Consider the following 26896-nt stretch of genomic DNA (forward strand, 5'->3'; position numbering starts at 1 on the left):
CTGATAGAGTGTTTTGCTCAATTCTTCTGAAAAACATGGGATGGTATTCTATGGAGATAATTTTGTATTTACTTTTCTTACACAAGCTGGCATTATTAATAGCTATTGGGCACTCCCTCATCATGCTGCGGTATTGTTTTCTGTCTGAATCAGAAAAGAGGTTCGGATCTATTGACACAATCGACTGGTTTTGGTGACATTCCCAGGTACTTTCCTATAGGCGGCCAAGTGATATATTGGGCAGCACTCTAAATCATTCCAGCAGAACTGGAAACTGGGAGGTGTCAGTCAAAAAACCACCAACAAACCAATCAACCCCAAAGCAAAACTTCACTGCCTGCAACTAACCACAAATCTAACGTCTTGAGAGTCTAATGAAATATGGGAGGACAGGTATAGAGATGGGAAGAGAAATTTGCTGAGAATGAGAGAAACAAGCATTTTGGAAAGCCTCGCCTATACACAGCGGACATTTCAGGCCCTTATCTGTGGCAAACTTTCCCCTACAACTCTATCATAGGCTGTTTTTCTTGTCTTCTCTTTCTCATAACGAGAAGAACCCTCAAATTAAAGACCTACTCCATTTTTCCCTTTAAAAATAGGGAAGAAATAGTACTTATTGGGCTACTCGGGCAGCATGCACAAAGCAGAGCGTAACTAAGCCATCCACACTAAGTGCCGATGACCACGGGAGGTGAAAAATGCCAAGTCTAAAGTGGAAAAAACAACTTCTCAGGCCACTCAACCTCTGCTCTGGACTCAGCATTGCAAAAGGAAACGCTGCTTCTTAGTTTTTGCTTCTCTGTACATGTGGCCAGGTGGATGTTTGTAAGTGTGAGAAACATTTAACATAATTATGTCTATTTGGCCATCAAGGCTCACCCAGGCTTAATTTTAATTTTTTCTACATTAAGTAAAAAAGAGGGAACCAAGGATCTTGCTCTCCCCATTTCCATCCTCCTGCTCAAACTCAGATGCCTGTCACATTGAAGAAATGTCAAGGAATTTCGTTCAGCTCTTATGGCACACAATAGCAGACGTTCAAGGGAGAACGTGGGACTGCAAAGCATTTTAAGACTCTTAAATAAAATGTGGGATACAGGAGACTCTCATTCAGAAGTAACATTTTCCCTTCCACAGAGAGTTCCCCCACGCTCCAGTGAAGTGAATTAAAATTGACACTGAGAAAAATCTAATTGAGCCAGAGACAACACAACACTTTTCACTATAGAAACTGGAGCCTCGGCGGAATTACTCGGGTTAATATAGTCCATTTTAAATCTACAATGATTTTTATATCCCATGATCTGAAAATAATAAAGGAAGCCTGTTGTTTAATACTCATTGTTTTAATTAGGACGGGCATAGGAAAGTGGGAGCTGGTGCCTACGGGTCTGCTCCACACGTCTTTTCTAACTGCAGTCCTCATCAGATCCGATTAATACGTGAATAAAGTAATGCAGATCTCACCTGGGCAGCCTTAACGTAACAAAATCTTTGTGTCAACCAGCTCAGGGATTCAAGCACTGAGAATGAAGGGAGCAGATTTGAGTCAGGCGACACAGCAACGGCACAGGCAGGACATTACTCTCTGCCTGCTGGAAGTGACTCGAAAATTTTGGGGAAAGTCCCCCCAGGCCTCTGTATCTCACTTCTTCCAGCTGGTAAAAACTGAGTGATGATATTTGTCTCCCTCTGCAAAACACGTGGAGATCTACGGCTGAAACAGCAGTGCTGCTTCTTACGGTGCTATGTTCATCCTTGCAGCTAAAAAGTTTCATGCAGTACACCATATTAATCTACTCCCTATTGTGGTACAGCTCCCTAAAATTGCAATGGAAAGTGTGACATCTTGAGCTATCAGGACAGTTTAATTACTGTTTGAAACATAAATTTTCCCAATTCAGTTAGGCAAATAAGAGACATGGTTTATTAGAAAAACATCTTCTACATCTTTACAGCTTGTGTTATTCTTCTAAACTAATGTATGACTCAGATGTAGTAGTTATTTTAAATTAAAACCACGAGGTAGTAGACTCTGAAGTTTTTTCCTCCACAAATAATAATGAATTTATGCACCACAGAATTTAATCTGCAGAGTGAAAGTCTAACGTCCCACTTAAAACTGCATACTCATGGGCATAGATTAGACAGTAATTAGGTTCAGTGAAAACCTGAAAAAATCCACTGGAAACATGCAAATTTAATTTATTCACTGGCTTGTCTCACAGTGTTTTTATAAGCAATTAGAACAACACAGATTCCTGAAAATGCCTTCTTCCCTGGGATAGACGGACCAGGAGATTTATATGGCACATACAGCCTTCCACCCATAGCTCACTGGCCTGAGCTAAGCTGAAACCAGGCTTAGAAGCCACTACCAGACTTTATCCTTAGGGAGTTATTTGCTATTCTTTTGAAATATGCTGATGGTGACAGTTCACTATGGAACTGATGTCTAACAAAAAGTAATACTACAACTGGCACGACACATCCTTTCCTTGCATCTGTATCACAGAAGTCTGACACCAAGAAGGTTGTGGGTCCTACCAGACCCAAAGCATGCCCAATGCTGTCCTCTTGCTACCCTGCTCCAGCAGAAAATACAGGGTGACAAGGTCTGGTGCAAGGAAGATGGAAGTAATGAACTAGTCATTAATTTACACTACATATGCTACACATATATCCATTTCGTAATGTATTTCAAAATGATAAAGTTTAACAGACAGTCTTTCAAGGCTTTCCTGGTGTTTAAATTTCATGTTAAGAACTAGCAAAATTGATCACATTTATGCTAAAATGGTTTATATGGTCTTTAGCTTTTTATTGTGAAGCATCATTGTAACATTTCCGTGTCTCATGTCGTTTCAGCAGTGACAGATTCTTGGAGTCTCCTATCTTTTAACGGACAAAGCTTCTTGCATTGTGGGTTTTAATTTTAGACTTTAATTTATTTGTGCATATATGTGCACATGCACTTGTGCGTGATTTTAGTGGGGTGACAGGAGTAGAAGATGAGAGCAATAAAATGCTATTCTTGCAGTGGAAATGAGAGACTTGGGAGTTGCAGTGCAGCGCAGCTAAAATACGTGCTCATAAGGCTGCTCCCCAATTACACTTCATTTTTGACATTGCTCAGTTGTCAAACGTTTTCTTCCTTTGAGCTCCAAGCCAAAGCACATGAAGATTTCAGGCCAGTTCTCAAATCCTTTGCAAAATCTCCTCCTATGTTATGAACAAATGATTCAAACATTAGAACTGAATAGAATTAGAAAGACTATATAATGAGAAGGGTTGTGTTGTTTTTTTTGAAGCCGCTGTTCTTTAACAAAAACACACATCATTTTTTTATGTGGCAAGCAGATAAATATTGTATGTTTATTCATTTAATAGAAAATTGGAAGAGGAAAGAATTTCAGTGCCACAACAACATCATAAAAAGATCGAAACTCATCGATGTGGGCTTTAATATGCAACTGAAGAAATTGGATACCATAAATCTCAGACTGACAGTATCTGGCGCTATTACAGAGGTACATATTTTAAATGTAGGCACCAATCTTGAAAATACTTAAACATGCATGTGATTTTATGTCTGACTATTATATCCATTGATTAATTCCTGTGTGCAAGTGCGTGCATGACTTGACTTAGATTTTTCCATGCATTACAATTTTTGCCTTTGAGATTATGTATTTGAGAGACTGAGGTTTAGCATATTATTCAGATTCAACAATGCAATTTGATTAGCTAGGGGTTTTTTAATTTTTATGGAAAGTTCAGGCTGTTTTAACCACCTGCCTATGTGGTTTTTTTCTGATGTAATGATGGCATTACAATAAACAGATTACCCATTTATATTTTAAGAACATTTGGGTTTTTTTTTTGTAAAGTTATTCTAAAATATTCTATAGGTAAATGTTGGATGGTGTGCTGAAGAAGTCAACATTATAACAAAGAACTGCCTGCTTTTTTTAACTATTGTGCAAAACATTATTTTCCAGAACTGTCTCGACAAGAAAACAACTAGTGTTTAAGCCCTCTATTTCTCTGTCACTAGCCTTCAATTGGTTTTAAACATAATTAGGAAAAAAAAAAAAGACAGACAGACAGACAGATCCCTTCCTTTTCTGTTCTCTTGTTTTTCCTGAATTGTCAGGAAAACTGAAGCTATAGTTTCATCTGTGTTCCTGGAGTTGTTGAACATACATGGAAAGTGCTTGGATTTATTTCATGCCTGAACTGAAGCCCAAATACCCCTTTTACCTAACTTGCCTTTTCCCCAAGTGTTTCTCAGACATGAACATTAGAGATCAATTAATAAAACCACAATTGGAATATGAAGTTCTACTCTTCTAATGGCTGGTCTGCAAATGGGTTTTCTATCAATTTAACTAAGCCAATTCATGCAGTTAAAGTTTATACAATTTTTCAGCATAGATGTAGTTACTAATGCCCTTATAGTCTTAGCTTAATTTTGAAAATTCATATACAGTTGTAAATCATAGTTAAGCTGCTACAGAACTGCAACCAATGAGCCCCAAAGCAATCTACTTTAATCCTTTAGAGATGTGTTATTTTTATTAATTTCTTACAGCAACCTAGACTCTTACCTGGAGTCCTCACTTCTGGACCAAGCCCCCACTGTGATAAATACTGCAAAAACACAGAGTAAAAAGATGCCTAAAAAAAATAAAGCTTAATTCTGCTACAGCTCCAGTCATTCATATGCTCTATATAGGAACTTCAGAAACCAGGCTAAGGAAGGTTTTACATGCTATCTCCCTCTTTAAATACTACTACCAAGAAATGCTCTGCCTGATCCCTCCGACACTCTCTACTCTCCCTGTTTTGCAAACACAAACCCCAACTCCTGTTACAGTATCTTCACAAGTATCTTCTGCTACTTCTGCACGGTCTGTCTGCATTGGGTTTGCTGTGATACTTTTCGGTATTAAAGGGGCTGACTTTACTCCCATGGTCAATGATGGGAACACACAGTGAGACTGATTTATGTGGGCAACAGGTTTGCAGTCAAGTACGCAATGGGACGTCACCCTCATCTGCTCTCTCTCTTCAAAGCAGTGCAAAAATATCAGGGGTCATCAGAAATCTCAGATCCTCTTCACGCTGGACATAGATTAGCCACTGGCAGCTGTGTTGACTGTAGCCTTGGCACCTTGTCCTGCTTACAGGGTGAAACTGTACTGGGATGTGGGGAGCACTCATGCCACATACCGCTCCAGACACATCATTTCCTATAATGTATAAAGTACAGATGTGGCACTTTGGGACATGGTTTAGCGGGCACAGTGCTATTGGGCTGACAGTAGGACTTGATGATCTTAGAGGTCTTTTCCAACCTAATGATTCCATGATTTCAAAATACCAAATGGAAGCAAGCAAGAGAAAAGTTTCTTTTGTAAGTTTTCTTACTGCTACTTCTGGAAGACCATTCTCTGCTCTGCAAGCGGAGGAAGAAAGTTAGACTTAAGAAGTTGGATTTTTTCTGTTGGCCTGCTGTTTCTCAATCTTAAGTCTATGCTGTGCAGTCCCTGGGTTTAATATTAATTGAAAGAGCTTATCTATTCCTGCCTTCAGCATGCACTTCAACATACTGCAGAAACTTCAATTGTATCCCCTTACAACTTTTTCTTTCCAAACCAAGGTACAGCCCTGTATTCTTCCTCAGCTTTTCCCCTTTTAGCTTTCTTGTAAGTCAATGCTTGAAGCCCTTTACAAGTTAACCTTCTTAGACCTTTCACCATGGCTTAACCCTTCCTGACTTCATACAAAATCATGCTGCTCTTCTCTGGACCTCTGCCCTTTTCTATAGAATGGTACTAAATATCGGCAACTGTAGTTTAAACATGATCAAAAAAATCCTTCTTTAACTGGTACAGTATTTCCTTGAAAGCTATATTCAATGCTTCCATTTATACTGCTTCATATTTTCTGTGCCTTTTTGACCACATGGATACAAAACATCATGTCAGTTCTTTTATATGTGCATTCTTCAAATCCTCTCCTGCTCTTGAATCTTTGAAAAATATACTCATTCAACACATGTGCTCACTCAAAACTCAAATTTACTCTTCTTGCTCACGGTTCGTTTTACCCAGCTGAAGCGCTTTGTATTGCATTGTTTTCTCCAGGTTATCAGGTGGCTTCGCCCCCATCCAGTCCCTTCTGCATGATCCAAAAAGTTGGATAACAAGTTGGTGGTTCATTCTGTCAAAGCCATTTACATAGAGAGCGAAAAAGTATTGATCTCCAATAACAGTCCCTGTTGCTCTCCAATCATCATCCCCTCTCTTCCCCTGGCCCGTAACCTTTCCCCATTCTAATCTGCCCTCGATCATCTAACCAGCTCCTTTCTCCATTTGAAAATGGGCCCTTCTCTGCTTCACCAGCAACCGTATGTATTAGTCTGCTGTGTGACACTGTGTGAAATGCCCCTGGGAAATCCAGCTTGATTATATACACAATTTCACACCCGTCCACTTTCAGAGAAACCTCTTGAAAAACTCCAGCAGATTTGTTGAATAAGAACTAACTTTTATAAAAATCAGCTCACATCTATAATATATTTTATAGTGCTACTTACAGTCCCTACAAAATTATAGAATTAAGGTTCCTTAAGGTTTAAACAACCTAAAGTCAGAAACTGAAAGTTAAAAACTCAAACTTTATCATTCACTCTCGCTCCCCATTACACTTTTTTGCAGCTTCCTCACTGGCGTTCGCAGGTCTTTGTTGTGTGAAACTTCATATAGTGCACAAAGCACCTGCTAAAAAAAAATATGGAAGGCACTCTTTCATTTGGTGCACGGAAGATTTAAAGTCTGTGATTGTAACAGAAGATCTCTCAGCCACGATCACTAAAATTTAGTCTAAACCACACATGCCTAATGGCTGAGGTCCCAAGTCCTGCAGTTTTGACAGCATATGTGGTCATGATGCAACTCATAGGATCTCAAAAGCAAAACAATGTTCAGACGGACCTGTGAGAGCATTCAAATCACAAAGTAAGTCAAAATGTGTAGAGAAACCCTGACCACTGGTTGAAAGGATCATTAAAAAGCATCTAATATATTTTTTGCAAAACACAGTGCATTGAAATTGCTTCAAGGAGCAGGAGCGTGCAATCGGCTGAGCCATGATGCAAGGGCAGGCAAGGAACAGTTGGTTAATGTCTTTGCTGCTGATTAGGACAGTGAGGACGGGTTGGTGTGACAAGTGGAGTACCACAGCTCTGCTCACATGCAGGGCTGCCCGAGTTCCCTTTTCTCCCCCCGCTGCACAGAAAATGGGGCCCTGTGAGCAGGGACTTGTTGGAGGGGAGGAACTGTCCCTCCTGCCTGCACAAGAGTATTTCTGAAGGGCTAAAGTGGAGCTGAAACGGTACCCAAACAAGCCAGATAGCTTCTGCCTCCTATATGCCTTGCCTGTCCAGTCTCTCCTGTATGCAGCAGACGAATGCCTCATTATCAGATTCCTCTGCTTGCTTCCCGGTAGACTTAAATTACCATGTTAAATAGGATAATAATAAACACTGGCCTTTAACTACAGCACATCCTTGTTCACTCAGCAGCCTCCCTCTAATCTGATAAAGGGTCTGTAAAAGGCTACAAGGAAACACAGAGTTAGTTGTTACACGGGTGTCTCTCCCCTGCTTTCTGCAACACGCTTCCTACGGGCACACAAGCAGGCTCAAGCTCACAAAGCTGGTTTAGGGGACCTTGATTGCTACGATTCAACAGGTATTGAAACAGGGGCAAAGCACTGAAAGGACATTGTGGATCTGGCCCAAGACGCTTCTGCTGCATTTCAAAAGGCGAAAGTAGCCCTGTGCTGTCTGCTTGCTTCAGCACTCGGACTCCGAAACCAAAGCAGCCAAAGAAATCTTCCTGGCTTTGGAAAACAGTGGGAAGAAGATCTTGATGGCAGTGTACACTGCCTTTGCATAGAGCTCGCTGTATTTGAGGTATTACAGAAGCTCTCTTTAACAACTACTCTGAAAAAAAGTCAACTATGCACCCAGAGTAAATTATATAAAAGCAGCAAGCTGGATTGGGAACAGAGAGGGCTGATCTGCCTAGACTTTGAATCCCCTTAGCCCCCAGAAGCTGAAAGTGCCATTTATTTCAGTGTTACAGGATTTCCTGACTTTTTTTTTTTTTTTATTTAGTTTACCTAATCCCCCGGATTTCTCTCGCTGCAGAAAGAGGAAAAAGCCTTACAAAACAACAGGGGATAAACACAAAGTCAAATTACTTTGCTGAGCTCTTTCACACATCCAAAATAACTGTAGAACTGCGAACTCTGGAAAGCTTGAGGAGTTTCGTACTGACAGAGGATATTCCAACCATCACCCATCAAACTGCAGCCATTCCTGCAGTTCCCAATTAATAAAGACAAGCTTCAACATTTGCACTAGAAGCAATATATCTGCGGAAGTAAGAAGTTTTACAAAGCGAGTAAAACTTGTCTTTCTACCTGTCTTCCTCCTCTTCCTCCAGCTTCAGCTTTGCAGAAGGAATACAAAAAAGGATGAGAGACATGAACTAGGCCGTCTGTCGTTGGAGGGTATGAAAGACAGTCTTAATAACAGCAGGAGAGAGAGAAGCAGCCTATGGTTATTTTTGACAGAATCGGGAGAGACTCAGATTGCAGCTTCATAAACAGTTCATCAGAGAAAAATTCGGTCCAAATTGGAGAAGGCCCTTTGGCTAAGCTAGCAGAAATACACAGCCCTCGTCTGGTAAGAGAGAGACCCTTCAATAATCAAAATGCCTTTCTTCAAAGAACAAAACCAAACCGGCACCCCCCGCGCATGATGTAGTAACACTAACTTGCACTTTTGTCGTTGAAATTCACGGCTTGCAGAATATTCAGAGGAAATTTCTGGGTGATACCAGCCTGTGAACGTTCTGCACGGCACACAGCCACGACCACGCAATAAAATGAAAAATGGACTTTTTCCAGCGTCACCCGACCACAAGGTCCCCTTGGTGCACTGTTCTGCAAAACTGGAGGTCATGCAAGAGAGGCAGTGGGCAGGAAAATGCCTGGCATTATCCCAATCCACCCAGCTCAAATGAAATAAAAATGCATGTTTACACAGAAGGAGAGCACAGAATTCGACCATCTCCGAACAAAAAGTCAAAACTCATTTGTTATTAAATGCTAATTAGATAGCACAGGTGAAGTATTCCTCATGCATCACGACGGCAATAAGAGTATCAGACATTTTTCAGGGCAGTTTTTTAATTTGTTTATTTCTAACATTCTTAACAATCTCTCACACAGATTCCTTTGTGCTACTGGATTAAGAAAATAAAGATCATTCCCAGCCAAGAGATATCCACAAGAAACTCAAGAGGTTTCTATATCTAGCAAACTTGCTGGCAGACTCAGCCAGGAGGAAGGGTAGAGCCAGCATGGAGATAGGCTCCTCCAAAGCTTCCAAGGGAAAAGCTGACCACCAGAGGAGCTTGTTGCTGTGTCAGGGAAATATAAGTCTGAAGGTTATTCTGTCTTTCTTGAGGATTAATTTCATTTACTCATTAAAACATGTAATGCCTGAAGTGATATCAAAGCAGCACCTCTGAATGGCTGAAACGAGTCCAAGCAAAAAAACCCAAACCCCAAAGATCTTTCAAAAAGAATATTGAATATGGGGACTACAAGCCTTCATAATTAGTCTACAATGATTTGCATGACCTGTTCTTAATCCTCCCGCCTTTCAGCTGCCTGACAGACAGGTACAGCATAATGGAAAACACTACAGAAATGGGAATCAGTGGCTTGCTTCTATCTAACCACAATATCATTCTCACTTCATTTACTGCTTAGTGGGAAGGCATTTCTGTGGCCCTGGAATCAGCTCTTTCTAAATGGACAAGTCTCAAAGTTCAGCATTTTAGTGGTTTAAACTGAAGTAGGAGTTTGCTCATCCATAGCAGCCTGGACTGCAGAAAATCCAGATGCTTGACCTCTTAATGCTGTCTTCTATCTAGCATTACAAGAAAAAGACACTTGGTGAGGGCTCTGTGCTAACATAGCAGGGGGCTACACGCTACAGTACATCAGTCCTGGGGAATGGAGGGAGCTGGAAGCAGAACTACATTGAAACACTCCAACTAAAAATACCTTCTACTTCTGAAGGTAAAGCGCAATCTAGCACAGGGACTTGATCAGCAGCAAGGTATGGTGAGATGAACCCCCTCCCTGACATCGGTGTGACACCAATACACCGAGTCTTTTAACCAGAAGCGATATATGCAAGCAACCCAAAATGAACTAGTATCGCTCAAAGCACAAGACTGCTTAACTTGGGGCAGCAAACAAGAGGCCACTGAGAGGATCCTCTGCCCTGTACCAGGGCAAGGAGGAAAGGCTGAGCCTTGGCAGTGCTTTGCACAAAAGCACAGGAGCACCCAAAGCTGTGCTGTGTGCCTCACGCGATAGCAGTCACCTCTCACTGAACTGGAAATCTCAAGTGAGTGCTGTTTTGCATTGTTAGTCAGCTGCTAGCCCACAAAATTATTTTACAATATTCTCCATAGCGTGTGCACTTTAAAGGTTTTTAGAAGCAGAGGCGGGAGTGCAGTAAGAATGAATAACTATCTAGTAACCTTACAGCCAGGCACACATGCGTATCTAGTTATGCCTCTGAGCTGCACTAATTATTTGTAACGCTAGCCACACTTCCATGTACCAAACCTGAAGTGTAAACAAAAGTATGCAGCTATTAAGGGAGAAAAATGCATTCTGTGAAACAGAATATTCACTTTCAGACTACATGTAAGCATATGTTATACTTACGTAGCTACAATACACAGAATTCTCAAGTGCCTAAATATGCATAGATATACAGTGAAAGAAAACAACATAGTTATAGACAAATACTTCACATGCGTACAGAAAAAATCAGGAAGGAAAACAAAGCCTTTCTTTTAGAAAAATACCGGTGCCAAAAATCAGTCCTTTAACATGACTGCAGAAAAGAAATCAGATTTTGGAATAAAGGTAGGGCGACTCTATTTTGTAATTATTATTGCCCCTGGAGCAATGATGTAGCAAGAGCCCACTGCTATCATTTCTCCCGTTTTGTATCCTTAAAATTATTCCCACCTGGGGTGCAAAGAGAGTTAACAAAAGGAAGTAGACCATTATATTTTTCATGAGCTAATTCGGGGAAACTGACCACTCAGGTTTCCATGTTTCTTGGCAATAATAATTTAAACGAGGACAGCAATCTTTTGTTATTTTTGCACAGTTGGAATGCATGCTTCCAGATAACAGATGTTTAAACTGCAATTTAAGAAGGGGAGGAAGACAGTAATCGATAGGTATTCAGGAGTCCTCTCCTCTTAGGAATGCTGCATAGCTTAACACAGTGTGCTTCAAAACAGACAGCCCAGATGCAAACCTCTTTGGAAATCCTGAAGGCAAGCAAGATCATCGGAAAAAAAAAAAAACAACGAAAGCAAAGAGAGCACAACTACTGTACCTTTACTTTGGGGAGGGTTCTGACTTCTGTCTCGGAGAACATTAATCTGGTAGACAGCTCCATAAGGCTCAAAAAGTTCTTTTAACTCTTTTTCCGACCATGAACGGGGAATCTGTCCAACAAACATCTTAATGGCATCTGGGTCTGGTTGGTCTGAATGATCCAAAGCTCCATTCATCTTGTTAGCTGTGCCGTTACTAGAAAGTGGAAAAGGAGATTAAAAAGAGAAGGCAAGTTAGGAGACTACGCCGTTTTCATGTGCACTAGATGCAGAAGATGATGTCAATTGGCACAAAGCAGAAAAAAAAAATCTGTATTTAATTAATAGCATAAGTATTATGAATAAAAAACAATGCGATTACATTTTTCATTAAGTCTGGTTTTCTCTGCAGGCTGCTGCTTAATGTCATTATATAAGAAGAGAGCAGCACAACGCAAACCGGGACTTTTGCATTTTAAAGCAGAGGATAGTTGCAAATAAGTGCAGATTTCTCTCCATGGCTGTTGTAAACAGAACTGCAGTGAATTCTCACTAAACTGGCTACTGGCAGAAATAAGGCAGTGCGTGTGTGTGTGTTTTGTAATAAAGTCACATGAAAGGAATATGAAACACTTGGCAATCTGTCAGATGACTAATGCAAGATGCCAGCGATGAATTTGCAGATTGTGTGAAGCATCCATGTGTGCATCAAATTAGTATAATATTGCCTAGAATGGAAAACACTCCAGCTATGTGGCTGGTTGCTGCCGATTAGTTGCCTACGCTCTTTAAAAAGGAAAAGCAGTCTGGAGAGCTGCAGTTTAAAGCACATTGTTTATTGCACCCTGGCATAAAAAAAAAAAGGACAATTCAAAAAGAGATGGCAGTGGCAAAATTGCCTACTTTGTTGCAAAAATTCAAATGCTGCTTCAAAAAGTTTTTCTCCCTGCAACAGGACATCAAATTTTTGAAATTTTTCACACCCTGTAAATTGTTACCTATCTGATCTCCAGATGTACATCTAAGTTCAAAACAACCACAGACTTTTGAAGGGGAAAAGAACTTAGTAACAAAAAATAACATGCACTGTGAGACAAATGACATATTACGGTTTAGGAAGTGTTGTACTCTTATAAAGAAAACAAATAATTTTAAATACTGAACAAAAGTAAAAACAAAAAGAAAACCCTTATGTCATTATTGATAATTAAGGACAGCTATTTCAACTAATTACTTGGCTGGAGATTCCATACGTGATGGTAATTTTTGGATGCTTCAGTTTCAAGAAAGAATACTAATGAGACGCATCTTTTAGAGCATTCCCCCCATCTTTCCACATTTAAAGTGTTCCCCAGCCATCCAGGGAAAGGGGGAAAATGGCCGGTGTTCAGCAACGTAAAAAGTTGATCATCGCAGAATTCAGGTATTTCAGAGCCACCCGCCACTTTCAAAAAACTTGGCTTTAATTACAGTTTCTCTGTTTGATGATTGTTCAGGAGAGAATGCCCACAGGAGAGCTTGGAAGAGCTCAAAATTTGCACAACCAGATGCAAATCGTATTTTACATGTGAAAAAAAAAAAAAAAAAAAGAATGGCAAGAAAAAAACAACCCTGTGTAATTCCCCTGTCTCACAGCTATAACCTGTGCAAAGACAAATTATTTAGTTTCATGTGTTTCATTCTCCTTGAAAGCTTAATTCACCCAAACACATTTTATGCCCATATTAACTTTAGCACTTTCCCTGCTTATGGCAGGAAGGAGAATTTATATTAACGGCGTATTTTAAACCAACAACAAGAAGTTTGATCATCAGTTGTGAAGTGTCTTCAACACACATCAGCAGACAAAAGGATTTATCACACTCATTTATTAGATAAAATTCATATCGATTCTAGTGGGAGCCTCGCCCGAGTACGAGGCCGAAAGATTTGATCCAACCTTTCATATCATGTTTTACGCACAAACACCCTCGAGTCTCGTCTTACATATGCTCTTTGTTTTGAAGATGTTCTACAGGGCACAAGCACACCTGGAGAAACCATGACACATTCTCCAGGCCTTAGAAACTGCATTCTCCATACATACACAACACTTAAGCCAAACCAGAGCAACCAAACAACCAAAGAACCAACTCCCCTGAAATCCCCAAGAAACAGAAAAACCCTGACTGACTCACTTCCATGATACTCCATGGGAACAACTTTCAAGACTTCAATGGAGCAGCTGGCACCTACATGACACAACTCTAGAAAATCACTCTGTTATTTCTTTCCAATTCCTATTCCTTTACGTAAAACACAATCTGCTAAATAACCTCCCAAGTAGGGGAGGTTGAAAAATCCCTGACCCATAGCTTAAAATAACTACAGAAAATGCTTAAGGTAGAAGCTTAGCTGTGCAGCCCCCAGCTTTGCCCCAGAGTCAGTCAACTATTTTCTTGCAGAAATCGGCTTCATTTTTCGCTTTATTTATTCTCTACATTGTTTACATTAAAAAATTAATTGAGTTAATTTTTAAATTATGCCTTCATCTATTCTCTCTGTTGGATCTCTTCTTTAAGAAATCAATACACAATTGCTACTTTAGCCCAAAATTACAGCAAAGGTCGTATTTAATAAAGAATAACACATTTATTCTTTTGCTTTTTCCTTTACCCAAACCACCTTTACCACCACGAGCACCACAATTTCCATTGCTAACAAGCCAATTTTTAGGAAACCACAAACCCGAACATTTCTACCTGTTTTCTCAGGTTAATGACCCTATTAGCATCAAGTTCCTGCTTTGAGCTAAAGGTTTAGGCACAGGCCAAGATCTCTTCTAATTTCACAAAATGCTTAAACCCTTTCCTTACTTCAGTGGAACTGAAGTCAAATTGTGTTGATCATATTTCTTAAATGCTTTATTGGATAAATGATGGTTAAAGCCTCTGACTCCAGGCATAGGCTATCGTACACTGTGATGCAAAGCTCCAGGGGACAGGTTTTGTCACTTGCTGCCCGAATTGGGTAAGTCATTAAAACTTCTCCGGACTAAAATCTACCATCCACTGACAGCTCTGCCAATCCACTAACTCATCCAGATTTAGGAAAAAAACAAGCATAACTTTGATTTTTCTTTGTAATCCTTTTCTACCACAAGGAAGGGTTTTCACTGAGCTGCCAACATTTTGGGGGGTTGATAGGCAAGTTCAGCCCACAGGGAGGGCACTCATTTCTACAAGTACAGCTTGGCTCCTTTCTAAATTGCATTTCCTTTGACTTCAGCGCAAACTAAGGCTCTTGAGCATCCCAAGGACAGATCCCACTCTCACTGTTGGGGTTTTGAGGAGCACTTGAGCACTGTTGCAGCAACGGCACTTGCAGTAGCATCCTCACCCAGCTTCGACGGTAACCATAGGACTACAGCCAACCCAGACAAACTGAACAAGCTAATAAAAACCCAGAAAGATAACAACTGAAAACCACCCCAATTGTATAGATTTTATGGATCTGATCCCTTCAGCGTACTTGAAGGTTCCGCTGAGGGACACAACTATACAGCACTGACAGTTCAGTTGTCATAGAGCTTGTTGGGTCAATACAAAATCCAGCCAAATATTCTTGATCCCTTGCAAATAATCTCCGCTAAAGATTAATTCCCTTATCCGCTCCCAACCTTCATCTTCACCCAGTGGACACTACTGCTCTGCACTAAGACCTTGTAGCTGCCAACAGCTGCAGGGTTTTTTGTTACTTCTCTTTGCCAACACAATGGGTCTCAGAGGAAGCAGCTCCTTCCTTCCCCCATCTTCCCCTCCTGCTGTACCCAAGAAACAACAAGGCAAAAGAGAAACCACGGGCGAAGCTTTCGAAGCAAAGCAATCCTTGCGTAAGCTTAAGACTATTTCTTGAATGTACGAGCATACAGAGATAGCTGTGTCTAGGGGACACTAATGAGAATGGGATCCCTTGACAATTACTGTCAGTACTCAAATGATGACACACATTTTAAAAAAAGAAAAAAAAATTAGATTACAGTGCTTGCTGTCTCTACGCTGCAGCAATCCTTCCCTCCATGGCCAATTTAGCCTGTTGGACTGAGGGGTGACCTAGCACATCATCTTCACTGACAAGGTGTCATCTACATCGTAGAGAGCAGCCCGAGGGCAGAGATTAAGGCACTGAGTCGCTGGCTGCTTGTGGTTGCTGCCAGAGCATCCTCTCTCTCAATTTGTGCCAATTTTCCTTCTAATAACCTAACTACCATTCCATCATTTCAGCAAGTTGACAGGGCCACTCTTTGAGGAGGTAGAGATTGTATTAATATCGCTGCTGCTTAAGCAGGAGCACCGTAAAAACCTAGTAGATGCCTTCTCTGTCTCTCCCATTCATATCTGTAATTACAGCAGGACTACTAAAAGCAAACTGACCGCTAAGCAGAGAGAGGCAGACTTCAGAAACAGAGTCCAGATCAAAAGGGACTCTCTTAAATTCATCACTGTTAAGAACTTTGGCATTAATCCACGTTCATTTCCATTAATGAAGTAGGTGTCAAGCCAGGTGCTGAAAAACAGATGTTAGCAGGGACCAAGTGGGTTTACATAAGACCCGTTTTTCAAATCTGTTTTTAACCCTGCCCAGAACCCTTCTCACTGTTCCATTTTGGCTAATTCATGTCTCACGCTATTTTAGTGGTTTTACCATTTTGCTGGGGATTTGCCTTTTTCACGTTCTATGGCATAAGACATCTGTAGGAGAATGTTGAACTCCCTCAAAAAGCCAACATAACAACATGAACATGATAACAAATGAGTTCCAAGTGTAAAGACTACTAAATCCAATCCCGTTGCAGAGGCATTTACAGGCATCATAGTTTTACAGTAATAAATATTTACATCTGAGCTGCAGAGTCACTGCCAGGATATCACACAAGCTGACAAAAGGGACAACACCCGTTTGAAGGACTCCAACTGCTGTCAAGAGAGACAAACAAGCATCACCTTACAGTACTTGAAAGATCATAATTGCTGGTTTACGAGCAAATTTTATCTGGAAGGACCCAAAAGGGCTTTATAAACTCATTGTTTAGAGAGGAATGACTTCATCGTAAGGTGGCAGACGGCAGCTGTTTAATGACATGGAGCATTATCGCACAACAATTTCAGCCAGGAAGGGTAGAACAATACCATACCCAATTGAAAACTGCAGGGGGTTGCGATTTATAGACACAGAATGTAATTACCTAAATTGGATTTTGGCCAGCAAAATAAGGGCCAGAACCTCTGACAAACAACAAAAAAAGAAGCTGTTCCATATTTTTAAGCCGTAAATGACCAGGTCTGTGTTTTGGGGGGAAGAAAAAGTCATCTCCAGAAGTTTTCTGGCCCATCAGCATTCACACAGTGTTGTTGCTCAAAAGCAGCTCGAAGAAAAGACAATGTTTCAAAAACCATTAACTGCTCTTGCTTTAGCGTCTTGTACAGTTTTTGGCAGCACTATTAAAGGCTAATAATACCAATAATTACTATTAAGTAACATATATCCATAACAGCAGTTGCTAAATGAACCTGACATCATGCCCAATGAACAAAGCAGCACACGGCAGGACAATTGGTCCTACACATGCAGTAGTATCTACAAAATAATTTTCTCCAGGCTTCCCTACACCTATTGGCAGGGCTGACAACTGAGTAGCTGTAAGACTTGCAAAGCTGACGTTCTGCTACACTTGAATCACAGGAGGGATACCGAAACCCTGAGCTCGCAAAACATTCTCCCTTACTCACATCTTACAGACCCACAAAGCCTTTAACAAAGAGCTGAGCAATTCTTCATCCAGCCAGCAGAGAGCAACCGCACTTGCACTCACACGCATTAACTACATGAACAAATCTGATGGCTTTTAATACGCGACATCCAATCCTCTGATTTTATTCTTCTCCGTAGCTAATAATACTCAAGTGGTTGTGTAAGTACTGAGTGGTAAATGCAAAGATTTTTTTTTTTTCTTGTGATCCCTGCATGTTGGCAGAAACTATGTGTAAAAGCATAATGTTTCTTAAGACAACGGAGTCCTTCTTACCGCCCTGATAATTTAAAATTCACAGTGTCATTTTTCTGGTGAAATCAGTGATTAGCTGTAGCTCAGCTTTGCTAACTCCCTCCATGTATCAGATCATAAAAATGGTGGCAAACCATTGTTACTACAGGGGATACTTGTTTTCTGAATAATTCAAAATTTAGTACATGTGATCACTTTAACACCTTACATGCAAATTTTAGGTAAGGTAAGGAGGTTACATCCTGTCACAGAGAAAAAAAGATTTGAAAATCAGGGGAAAAAAAAAAACTTTTCCTGTCTTAAAAATGTTTTGATGGCGAATAAATTTGGGCTGGGAGAAGGAGCAGCAGAGGGAAGTCGCCTTTCAAGCAGATAGGTCAGAGTGCATAATACTAAGGGCAATATGAACTGGGAAAAGTCCTGAACAAAATACATACTAAAGAAACATCAGAAGAGAGCTGAGCATACTTGAGATGAAGCACATCATTTTTCAGAGGTATAGATGCAGATTCCTCATTAGTATCACAGGAAATCAAGAATACAAAAAGAAATTGTACTAAGCGCTACGTTAAAATGCAATTACCTTTTCAGCTAGAGTTGCCCATACACTCCTTTCTGCTAAGGCTTCGTGACTTCCTAAAATTAGCCCTCAGAGTTCTGCTCACCAAATGACAGAAGGTTCGTCCCTACCTGGCTGCAGTCTCCCCCATGCTCACTGCCAAACTTTCACCTCTAGAGGCTGATGTCTCTTCAGGTGCTCAGCCTCTGTGTTGCTGCACCACCTCCATTACAATCCAGTTTAATTTAAGGCTGGAGTTTAAACCTAAATCCTGGATACTCCTTGTATACATGTTTAAAACTACTAAATGAAGTTATTTTAATGTCTTGGTTTTGGTAACTCTTCCTAGAACTGTAGAGTCAAGCAACAGTACCTTTACAAAAGCTTTATACATCTGCTACGTAGCACTTTCAAAAAACTTTATGTTCAAATACATCTTTTAAAAAAAGAGATGTCCAATGTGACTCAGATTGTCTCAACTCTTACCTCTGGTGTGCGGACCTATTTTTTATCAAGTAAATTATTTTTTAGAACACGCAGTAGTGTTTAATGAACTGTATACAGACACAAGCGGAGCAGCTCACACAAGTTAAAATATATGCAGACAAGAGAATGAATGAGTAAAGAAGTGAAGGCCAACAGGGATATATAATTGGTTTCCAAAATTATATATCATTGCTAATTCATCCAACATCGGAAGCAAACAATTAAACACACACACCATCTGTACAGGTTTGAACTGGGTAACAACTTTTTGTCTATGCTGATAAAGCTTATAACAGTCTATTTTCAGTATCTTTAAGGATTTGCCTACACTGCTCTATAGATTTTACTAAACTGAAACTAGTAGAAGCTCAATAGCCAATGACAGACACCTACCCTTTAACGGCTGAAGGAAGTCAAACCCATCCCGCCCCAACTCAAACTGTCTTGAGTTTGCTTCCTCTCTTGTTCAAGTATGGATGAGGATCACAAATTTCTAGGGAAACATGACAAATGACTCAAATAAGTGCTTGGAGATCTCAACTAAGAGGCTATGTATTAAACCCCAGCATTCTCCTTCCAGGCTCTCCTGTAGGCTTTGGGAACTCATTAGTTCAAGGCTAGACGAGATCTGCCAACCAACAATGTTCTGCAATGTAAAGCTCAGCTTAGGCAACCACTCAATAAGTCATTTTTCCATTCTGGTAAGAATTTGTTCTGTACATTAAAGCCTCAAACAAGATCGGGTCTGTCTTCACCAGGTGTAAGGCAGGTGCATTTCTAACTCTACACAGAAGGAGAAAAGTACCACAAGAGTTAAGATGTGTCCGATAAATATCTAAGTCATGAATTTTAAATATTTGTTTTCTGTTGGCCAACTCCCAGATGGGCATCTGCACATCTGGTTTTGATCTGGAAAGCTTAACATTAACAAAGGCTTCTATTTTATAATTTTTCTCTCTCTAAACTAATCTCCATTATGGCAGGAAGAGAACCCTGGCAGATCACCACAACTGTGTTGCTTGTGAGCGCTGACTGCAACTTACTGTTCCACTCTCGTGTTCCTTACCAACTTTTTCCTTTGTACTCTCTTTGGGGCAGAGGCTGTCCTTTTGCTATGGCTAAAAGGGACTGAAATTGCAAAGGGGTTCTCTCTGCTTTACTGTAAGCTGGACAGTATCATGAGAGAGCGCTCATGTGCTCTCACAATTACATAACAGTTTTGGAGCACTGATTGATGTAATTTTTCACATGAAGTTGAGTCTGAAGTAGCTGACTGCTCACTATTAATGCTGTGGATTATTAATGCCTTGCTTTACTGATTACACATATTTGCAATGAAGCATACTTCTTTCTGTGTGGCAGGAAACATTTATCGGTATTACTTAAAAAAAAAAGAAAGGATTTGATTACACCCAAATGCGTATATATTTGTGACATGTCAACAACCAAATTAGAATAGTACCAGGCTTTTAAAATTCAGGACACGTAGGACCATCTGTTTTCTTGTCAACAACCTCAGTCTCTCTCTTCACATTCCAATCGCTTACTGTTCCAAATTTACAAAGTTGTTACTCAATTCCCTTCTTCCTTTGCTCCCCAAAAAATCCAAAGGCAGTAATGAAGGCTTCAAAAAAAATATTTTTACTTGATAATTAATGACATGACTAGTTCAGCAAGTTTTATGTCCAGGCTGGCAGTTATCTGCAAGTTCTTAGGAGGTTTGTAAGGACTTATCTAGTTTATGGCAAACCATGTCCTGGAGTTGGGGTTGGAGGGATGGAGGGCATGGGAAAGGTGACCTCCAAACATTTGTTTTGAAACACGGCCATTTCTGTGTGCTAAAGTCAACTGATTATTGCAAGAAGTAATTTACAGTCCAATGTATTTCAAGACTGGCACCCACATGTGTACACACACGCTCAGACCTGCTCCCAGCTGAGCTCCGCAAAGCGCAGGGAGCTATTTTCACAGGGCCCAGAAGCATACGTCCAAAGAGAGGGACGTCACCAGCTCACGCCTGACAAGGCTGCTTTACCTAAATACCTTCCTTAAAAAGGGAAGGGAAGATCACAGCACTGCTCGTATTAAGGGCACAGCCAATTTCGGTTAGCTGCGCTTATTTATGTGAGATCTTAAATAAACAATTAAAGCAAGCTGTGGCATTTAATTTTCTTACTTAAAACAAAATACCCTATCAAGCTCACTCATGCTCTCCTCTTCTACAAATCTGAATATAAGAAAAGATTATTGTCCACAGTGTGATGAAATTGTAATTTTAACAAGTTGAGCATCGTTATAGCAAAATCCCCCTCAGCTGACTTTTTTTAAACCATTTCTTCATTTTTTTTGACACCACATCTGGCATATAGAATACAGATGATCATTTGTTTATATATCTGTCTAAATGCCTTTTCCAAACACAGCCAGATGGAGCCTTTCAAAATCAAATTAATTTCAGATTAATTCACTCTGGACCCACTCCAGTTTCATGACTCTATGCTTTGAGGCACCATCTAAATTGATTTAGAGTCACGAACTTAGAGAGCTCAAGTCCTTAGGTATAAAAAAAAAAAAAGATCCTTCTTGCATACTGAAAGAGTCAGCAAATCAAGAGTCCATGAACATAAGTTTTGTCTGCTTCAAAAAAACCTCCAAACCAGTCTAAGAATGCATCGGTCTATATAGTGCCAAAATCATATATAAAAACTTCCATATTTCATCCCAGAAAAATCGCTCTAGAATTTACATCTTCAATGTCTCCCTTGCTGGATAAAATGTATTGCTCTAATTAAAAAGCAAAATAAAAAAAAAGTGTTGTTCTAAACCTTGCAATAAGCAGCAGTCATAGAAAGATAGGAGACAGGTAATAAAAATCTCTGCTGCAACGGATTTATCCAAGGAACTATAAACAAATGTAGCCTGCAAACACTGTGGGCTTGCATACTGTCAATCCTCTATGGATGCCTTTATTATCTCACTTGTTTCAATTGCAATTTGGGTTTCCATGGAGATGTAACAGTCAACTCTGGAAAATTATAAGATAAATGTCAGGCGGTGATAACGGTGTTAATGAAGCTTCATTGACAAGCAGAACTATGCTTCAAATAATAGGCATATTTCCATTAGCATATGTATAACCTGTCCGGAAAAAGAAAGAAATAAAATCCCAACAACACGGGAAGACAATGTTAAAAAATTAAAATGAAATTGTGTATATAGAAGATACAAGACACACAATGAAATGTTGCATCTATCTGAAATGACGAATTCCTAACAAACAGAAGAGATGTGGGTTCAAAATTTAATTGCCTGATTCCTCTTGAAATTTTTGCTCTCAGCTATCACGCAGAAAAGGCACTTTGCTGACACGCGCAGACACACTGGCATGGTGTGCCTCTTGTTTCCTTACAACGCAAGGCTGGAAGGATCTGCTTCACAAGGCACTTTAAAGCGTGCTATTTTATAACGCACAAATACAGCTGCAGTGAGCTGTTAGAAAGATGCAAACCTCAGTGGAAACACTGATAGCGTATACACAAACACAGCACACGCTACGAGAGCTCTCGGGTATCGTACGTGCTCAGATCAGGGTGGGCAGTCCACTACATCTTGGTACTTGATGGGTTTAACGTGATATTGCTGGACCGACAACTGTGAGCACTTCAGACTACAGCACAGTGTGGTCTTGACCTGCTTCTGTGCTAATCAAGCCTGTAGAAAGCATGGAGAAGCTGCCAGTCATCTGTGAAGGACTGTAGCCAACTTTTTCTTTCCACATGTGGAAAGGTTTTGGTGAACAAGAGGTCAAACAGGTGTCAAAGCTGATTTCTGCAGCACAGAAGAAAATGCAGACCACCATTCTTTATTTCAAGGAACCGAGCATTTTGTTTGGGCAGGGTGGTCTTCCACCAGCAGCCAGGGGAAAGGGAAGGAGTTTGGCTATTCCAGTACTTGAGGTTTCATTTTGGCAATCTATCAGAAGCCAGGAGCAGGGCAGGAGTGGGACGATCCCATCCCAGAGGGCAATTTTTGCAGGTGAATAAAATGTGCTAAGATAGTCAGTGCCTATTCATTAAGTGGTATTTCCTCTGGCTGGACAACCAAGAGGTGCCAGAGGTTGTTCCCATCTCTTCTCACTCCGCTATTTGGCCTTGGGAATTTTAGCCCCTTGCCTGCCTTTGTAACTGTCTCAGGTAGAGTCATTCCTCCTGTACAGCGTCTTGGAAAACAAGGTTCTTGTATTGGCCGCATGTTAGAGAGGCTACAGATAAAATAATGAAACTGAAAATCAGGATCAGGCTTGGTTTAATGGCAGAGGAGGGCGAAATCTTAAACACACAAGCAAACAAAGAAGAAAATCTTTACCCCTCTCAAGGCTTAAGGGTAAAGTATGCGGGCAGGCAAAACTTTGGGAGTTATGGGAAATCTCTCAAGTGTTACTGGGATGAATAATCTTACAAAAGTGCAGCTTGACTGAACATCTGCATGCAGGGCAGGAGACAAGCTGACTTTGCCATTTAAATAGAAAATATAGCAGGTGTGTGGGGTTGGGGGCAGAGGTTTTTTGCTCTTTTTCCCCTCCTCTCTGCAGAACACCTCTGTTCCTCCACCTCTTCTAAATTCTGCCTGTTCAGTAAAGGAAAACACGAATGTTGTCTGGGAAATACTTCTCAGTTCTTCAGAGAGAAGTCATCTTTGTCCAGCCAGATTTTGGGGGCAGGAAAGGGAGTTGGAAAAGTGCCCAGTCTTTCTGTAGAGCAGACCTCAGCTCTGATCAGATTGCTAGACAACAACAAAATCAATAGAGGGTTTTTTTTAAGTTATGTTACAGGGAAGCTTAAAAAATCCAAAAGTTTCCCTTTTCTGAATTTTTTTCTAACTACTCCTCAATATAAGATACTAGAAATATCTAAGTACCTCATTAGATTGCTACTAAAATGTCAATAGTTAGAAAGTGATTTTCCCCAGTGACTTTCAACATACTTATAATTCACTCCAGTGCTTTTGAGGGGAGGGGGAACCTCCCCCAAACCTAATATTACTGGTAGATAATTCTATGTTACAGCACAAGTACTTCTACCAGCTTCATGGAAGACTGAATAACAGGTTAAGTTGGAGCCTGGCTTCAACTTCAGCTGGGCAAGTCTCACATGCTGCTGCAAGCATCAAATGGTGGCAGAACAAGGTCCCACTAGAGGTACCACTATTGACACAATAGGTAGATTACAGAAGAGAAACTGTCTGTGAAGCCAGAATACTAAGGAATCTCTAATGAAAAACCAGCATGCGTGGAAGACGGAAAGCATTGCCCTGTATGCACAGCAAAACAGGCCGCATTGTTTCCATTTCATATTTGTTGAAATCTCTCAATCCCACTGCAATGTGTGTTCTAAGCTATTCAAAGAAGAATTAATTTTCCTTTGTATTTTGGTTCACCAACAGTCATACCTTTACATCTGAAAAGAGAGAAGTTAGATAAAAGGCTAAGTAGCACTGGCACACTAGTAGTCAACAACAAATCTGAGTCTTTAAAGAAAACTCTCACTATAGTAAAAGATCTTACTAGTTTTTTTATTTTTACCCTACTATTGCAAAGAAGTTACTTTGCTCTGCTGGTTACACTGTTCATTTGAGGCTCACAAGAAAAGAAACAGCTACACACAATTAGGAAAGGAGCAACTCCCCCTTTAAAGGCATCATTCAAAGAAACCAAAAGAAACTCAGAAAAACTGATTTAAATTTTCCTAATAAACATACCATGAAAAATCCTGAAAAGCCCACACCCTAACACACACACTTCCCAAGTCATACGGCACCCATTTATGGGGACACTTCTGACTTCAAAGACAGACCTCTGTCTGCTAGTTGCAAATTTCCAGAGCGCTCTGCACAAATGCAGCATTGGGAAAACAGCAGAGCACTGCCAGTTAGAACTTGTTTGCCAAATTGACACGCAAATATGTCTCGAAAAGTTGCCGGAAACCATGTTTTTAAGGTCACGGTAAATAATTGCAGCAGGAGAAATTTAAAAGGATGAGATAACTTCTTAACTGTACATTTTGGTCGAAAGCTTATCCTAGCAGGTTATTATTGGCTCTGGAGGTTTTATTCACAAGCAAAAATGAACTCAGGTCTTGAGGCCTTGCTGGCACTTTTCCAGAAAGAAGGAGATAGGAAAAAATGGGTATACCATCCACATCCCTTTGACCATCCCATGATGTACAAAGCCTCTTAACTTCAATAGCCTCGTGCAACAGAAAAGGTAGTTAAACACTTGTGAATGTTTTTTTAAGCTCCCTGTAATGCAGTCAGCCCGCGGAAACTTGGCCAGCTCAGGTTTGGCTGGCTGTCAGCAGCAGTGTGAAACGCAGTGTGATTTATAGAAATCTCTGTCATCACACCACAGGGTTAATTTCTTTCCTTCTTTTTTTCCTCTTTCCCTCCTCCCCCTGAAAGTGGGAAGCTCTTATTTGTGATGACAAATCTTTGGAAAGCTGGAGGATTAGTAACACCAGGTGGTTCCCTAAGATCTCTAGCCCTCTTTCAACTGTTTTTTCCATATAACCCCTCTCGGTACGGTCACTGGCACCTTTGCTCAGCAGATGGAAAAAGGGAAGAAAACCTGCCCCAGGGTAGGTGGAGGAACCTGGATGCTGCCGATGGGAGAATATAGACTTGAAGCTCACGGGTCTCAGTTGCTTGACAGAGGAAACACAGGGGAATCCAAGCATCAAATACAGGATTTTAATAATATGAACATTTATTTTAATGATCTGAAGGCTGAACCTGCTGGGCTTGTCACTGTAAGTAAGAGATACGGAGAAAAAACATGAAGCCTGAATTTTCATTCTGACTGCCACCAGTGGAGAACTGTGGACTTGTGCTCATTTTGGTTTAATGCAGGGAGAGATATCTGTACCTCGTGCCCACGCAATCATTTGTGATATACAGCGACCAGCTGGGCAGCAGGTCAGCTACGAACACCAAACATGGAGCTTTACTCGAGCAATTTCAAATTCATTGACAGTGATATTACTTACAGGTTATTTCAGGGCACATAAGTTTTCTTGCTACAACCATCCCACAAAGAAGACGAAATCTGACAGAAGAACAAAACTGGAAGTGTTTCTAATGGTAAAGAGCAGAGGACTATGCAACAAAAAAAGCCGTTTCTCAGCCACACTCTTTCAAAAATCTCTTTCCTTTGCTGTGCTTATCTCCCTCACCTTTGAATTGGTACATTATGTTCCCATCCCAAAGAAGAACTCTGAAACAGAGGAAAGCACTATATAGTTGTTGAACCATTATGTTATTAAAGAAAAGAAAAGCCACACGTTTTCATGATATACTTTTTCTTGTAACTTGATGCAATTTTAATTTGTCTTTTAAAAGCAGTATTTGAAAATTATGCAATACAGCAGAAGTACAGTCCAAAGCCACTATCATTATATGCATTGCAGGAGCATCTGTGAGGCCCCAAAGAATGCTGGGTGCTTTTTAAGTAGCAGACCTAATTTTATTAGTAAGCCCAAATGATTTCCTCCTATTTTCATGTTAGGAAACACGACACACTCTCAGAGTATTTTAATAGGTAGTTAATAAAAAAGGAGGAGAAGGGGACACAGGAGGTCTGAGTTCACTTAGCCTACAAACTCAGGAATTTTTAATCTACTGTTTTCTACCAAGTATCTTCATTAAGGAGCCCAAGCTCTTGAATGCTCTTTACTTCTCTGGGCTTCCATCTTTTCGTGGTTGGACTGAATGCCAACACCGTTGACTGTAACAGTTAATGCCTTACTAAGCAGGGTCAGAGAATCTAGGGGTTAACATCAGGAATTTCCTGCACAGAACGGGAACACATTCCCTGAAGTTTCAAGGTAGAAGGGAATGCAACTCTGATGCACCAGCTCACATCTCCCATTAACCCATATTTTCTCATCACTTATCCAGTACATCCTTTGCTATCCTTTCTTATTTAATTTGATGATGCATTCTCGGAGACTTGCATTAGGCCAAGATGCTAATTAAAACTACCTTGAAATATTAGCAGAATATTTCTTCTACATTTGGTAGAAGAAAAATAGTTGGGTATGAAATTTAGTATTAGATTTTACATAAAATAAATTATTATTTAATACATTTCAATTGACTAAGGCATTTTTATGAACAACAGAAATTAACAAGCATAATGTATACAATACATTTGTATGTGTAAAAAAGAGAAAAATCAAGCCTGACAGCGTACTTTTGCTTATTTCAGAACACATGCACAGCTCACTTCGAAAAGGAAGCAGATTACAAGAAGCTTTC

General features: G+C 40.3%; 1 protein-coding gene across 8 annotated transcripts in view; it reads right to left on the minus strand.

Moving 5' to 3' along the window:
* CELF2 (CUGBP Elav-like family member 2) overlaps window positions 1–26896 on the minus strand; it is a 255550-nt gene that overhangs the window by 118091 nt on the left and 110563 nt on the right. For 6 of the 8 annotated variants that reach the window (XM_086474807.1, XM_086474799.1, XM_086474792.1 and 3 more), the window contains exon 2: window positions 11519–11715. In XM_086474807.1, coding sequence (XP_086330933.1) covers window positions 11519–11715 — 197 coding nt within the window. Of the gene's footprint in view, window positions 1–11518; window positions 11716–26896 lie in introns of those variants that run through there. The other 2 variants (XM_086474836.1, XM_086474841.1) reach the window with 1 other exon arrangement.

This window comes from Leptosomus discolor, chromosome 1 (assembly GCF_034619465.1).
Source record: "Leptosomus discolor isolate bLepDis1 chromosome 1, bLepDis1.hap2, whole genome shotgun sequence".
In the NCBI taxonomy this organism is placed as follows: domain Eukaryota; kingdom Metazoa; phylum Chordata; class Aves; order Leptosomiformes; family Leptosomidae; genus Leptosomus; species Leptosomus discolor.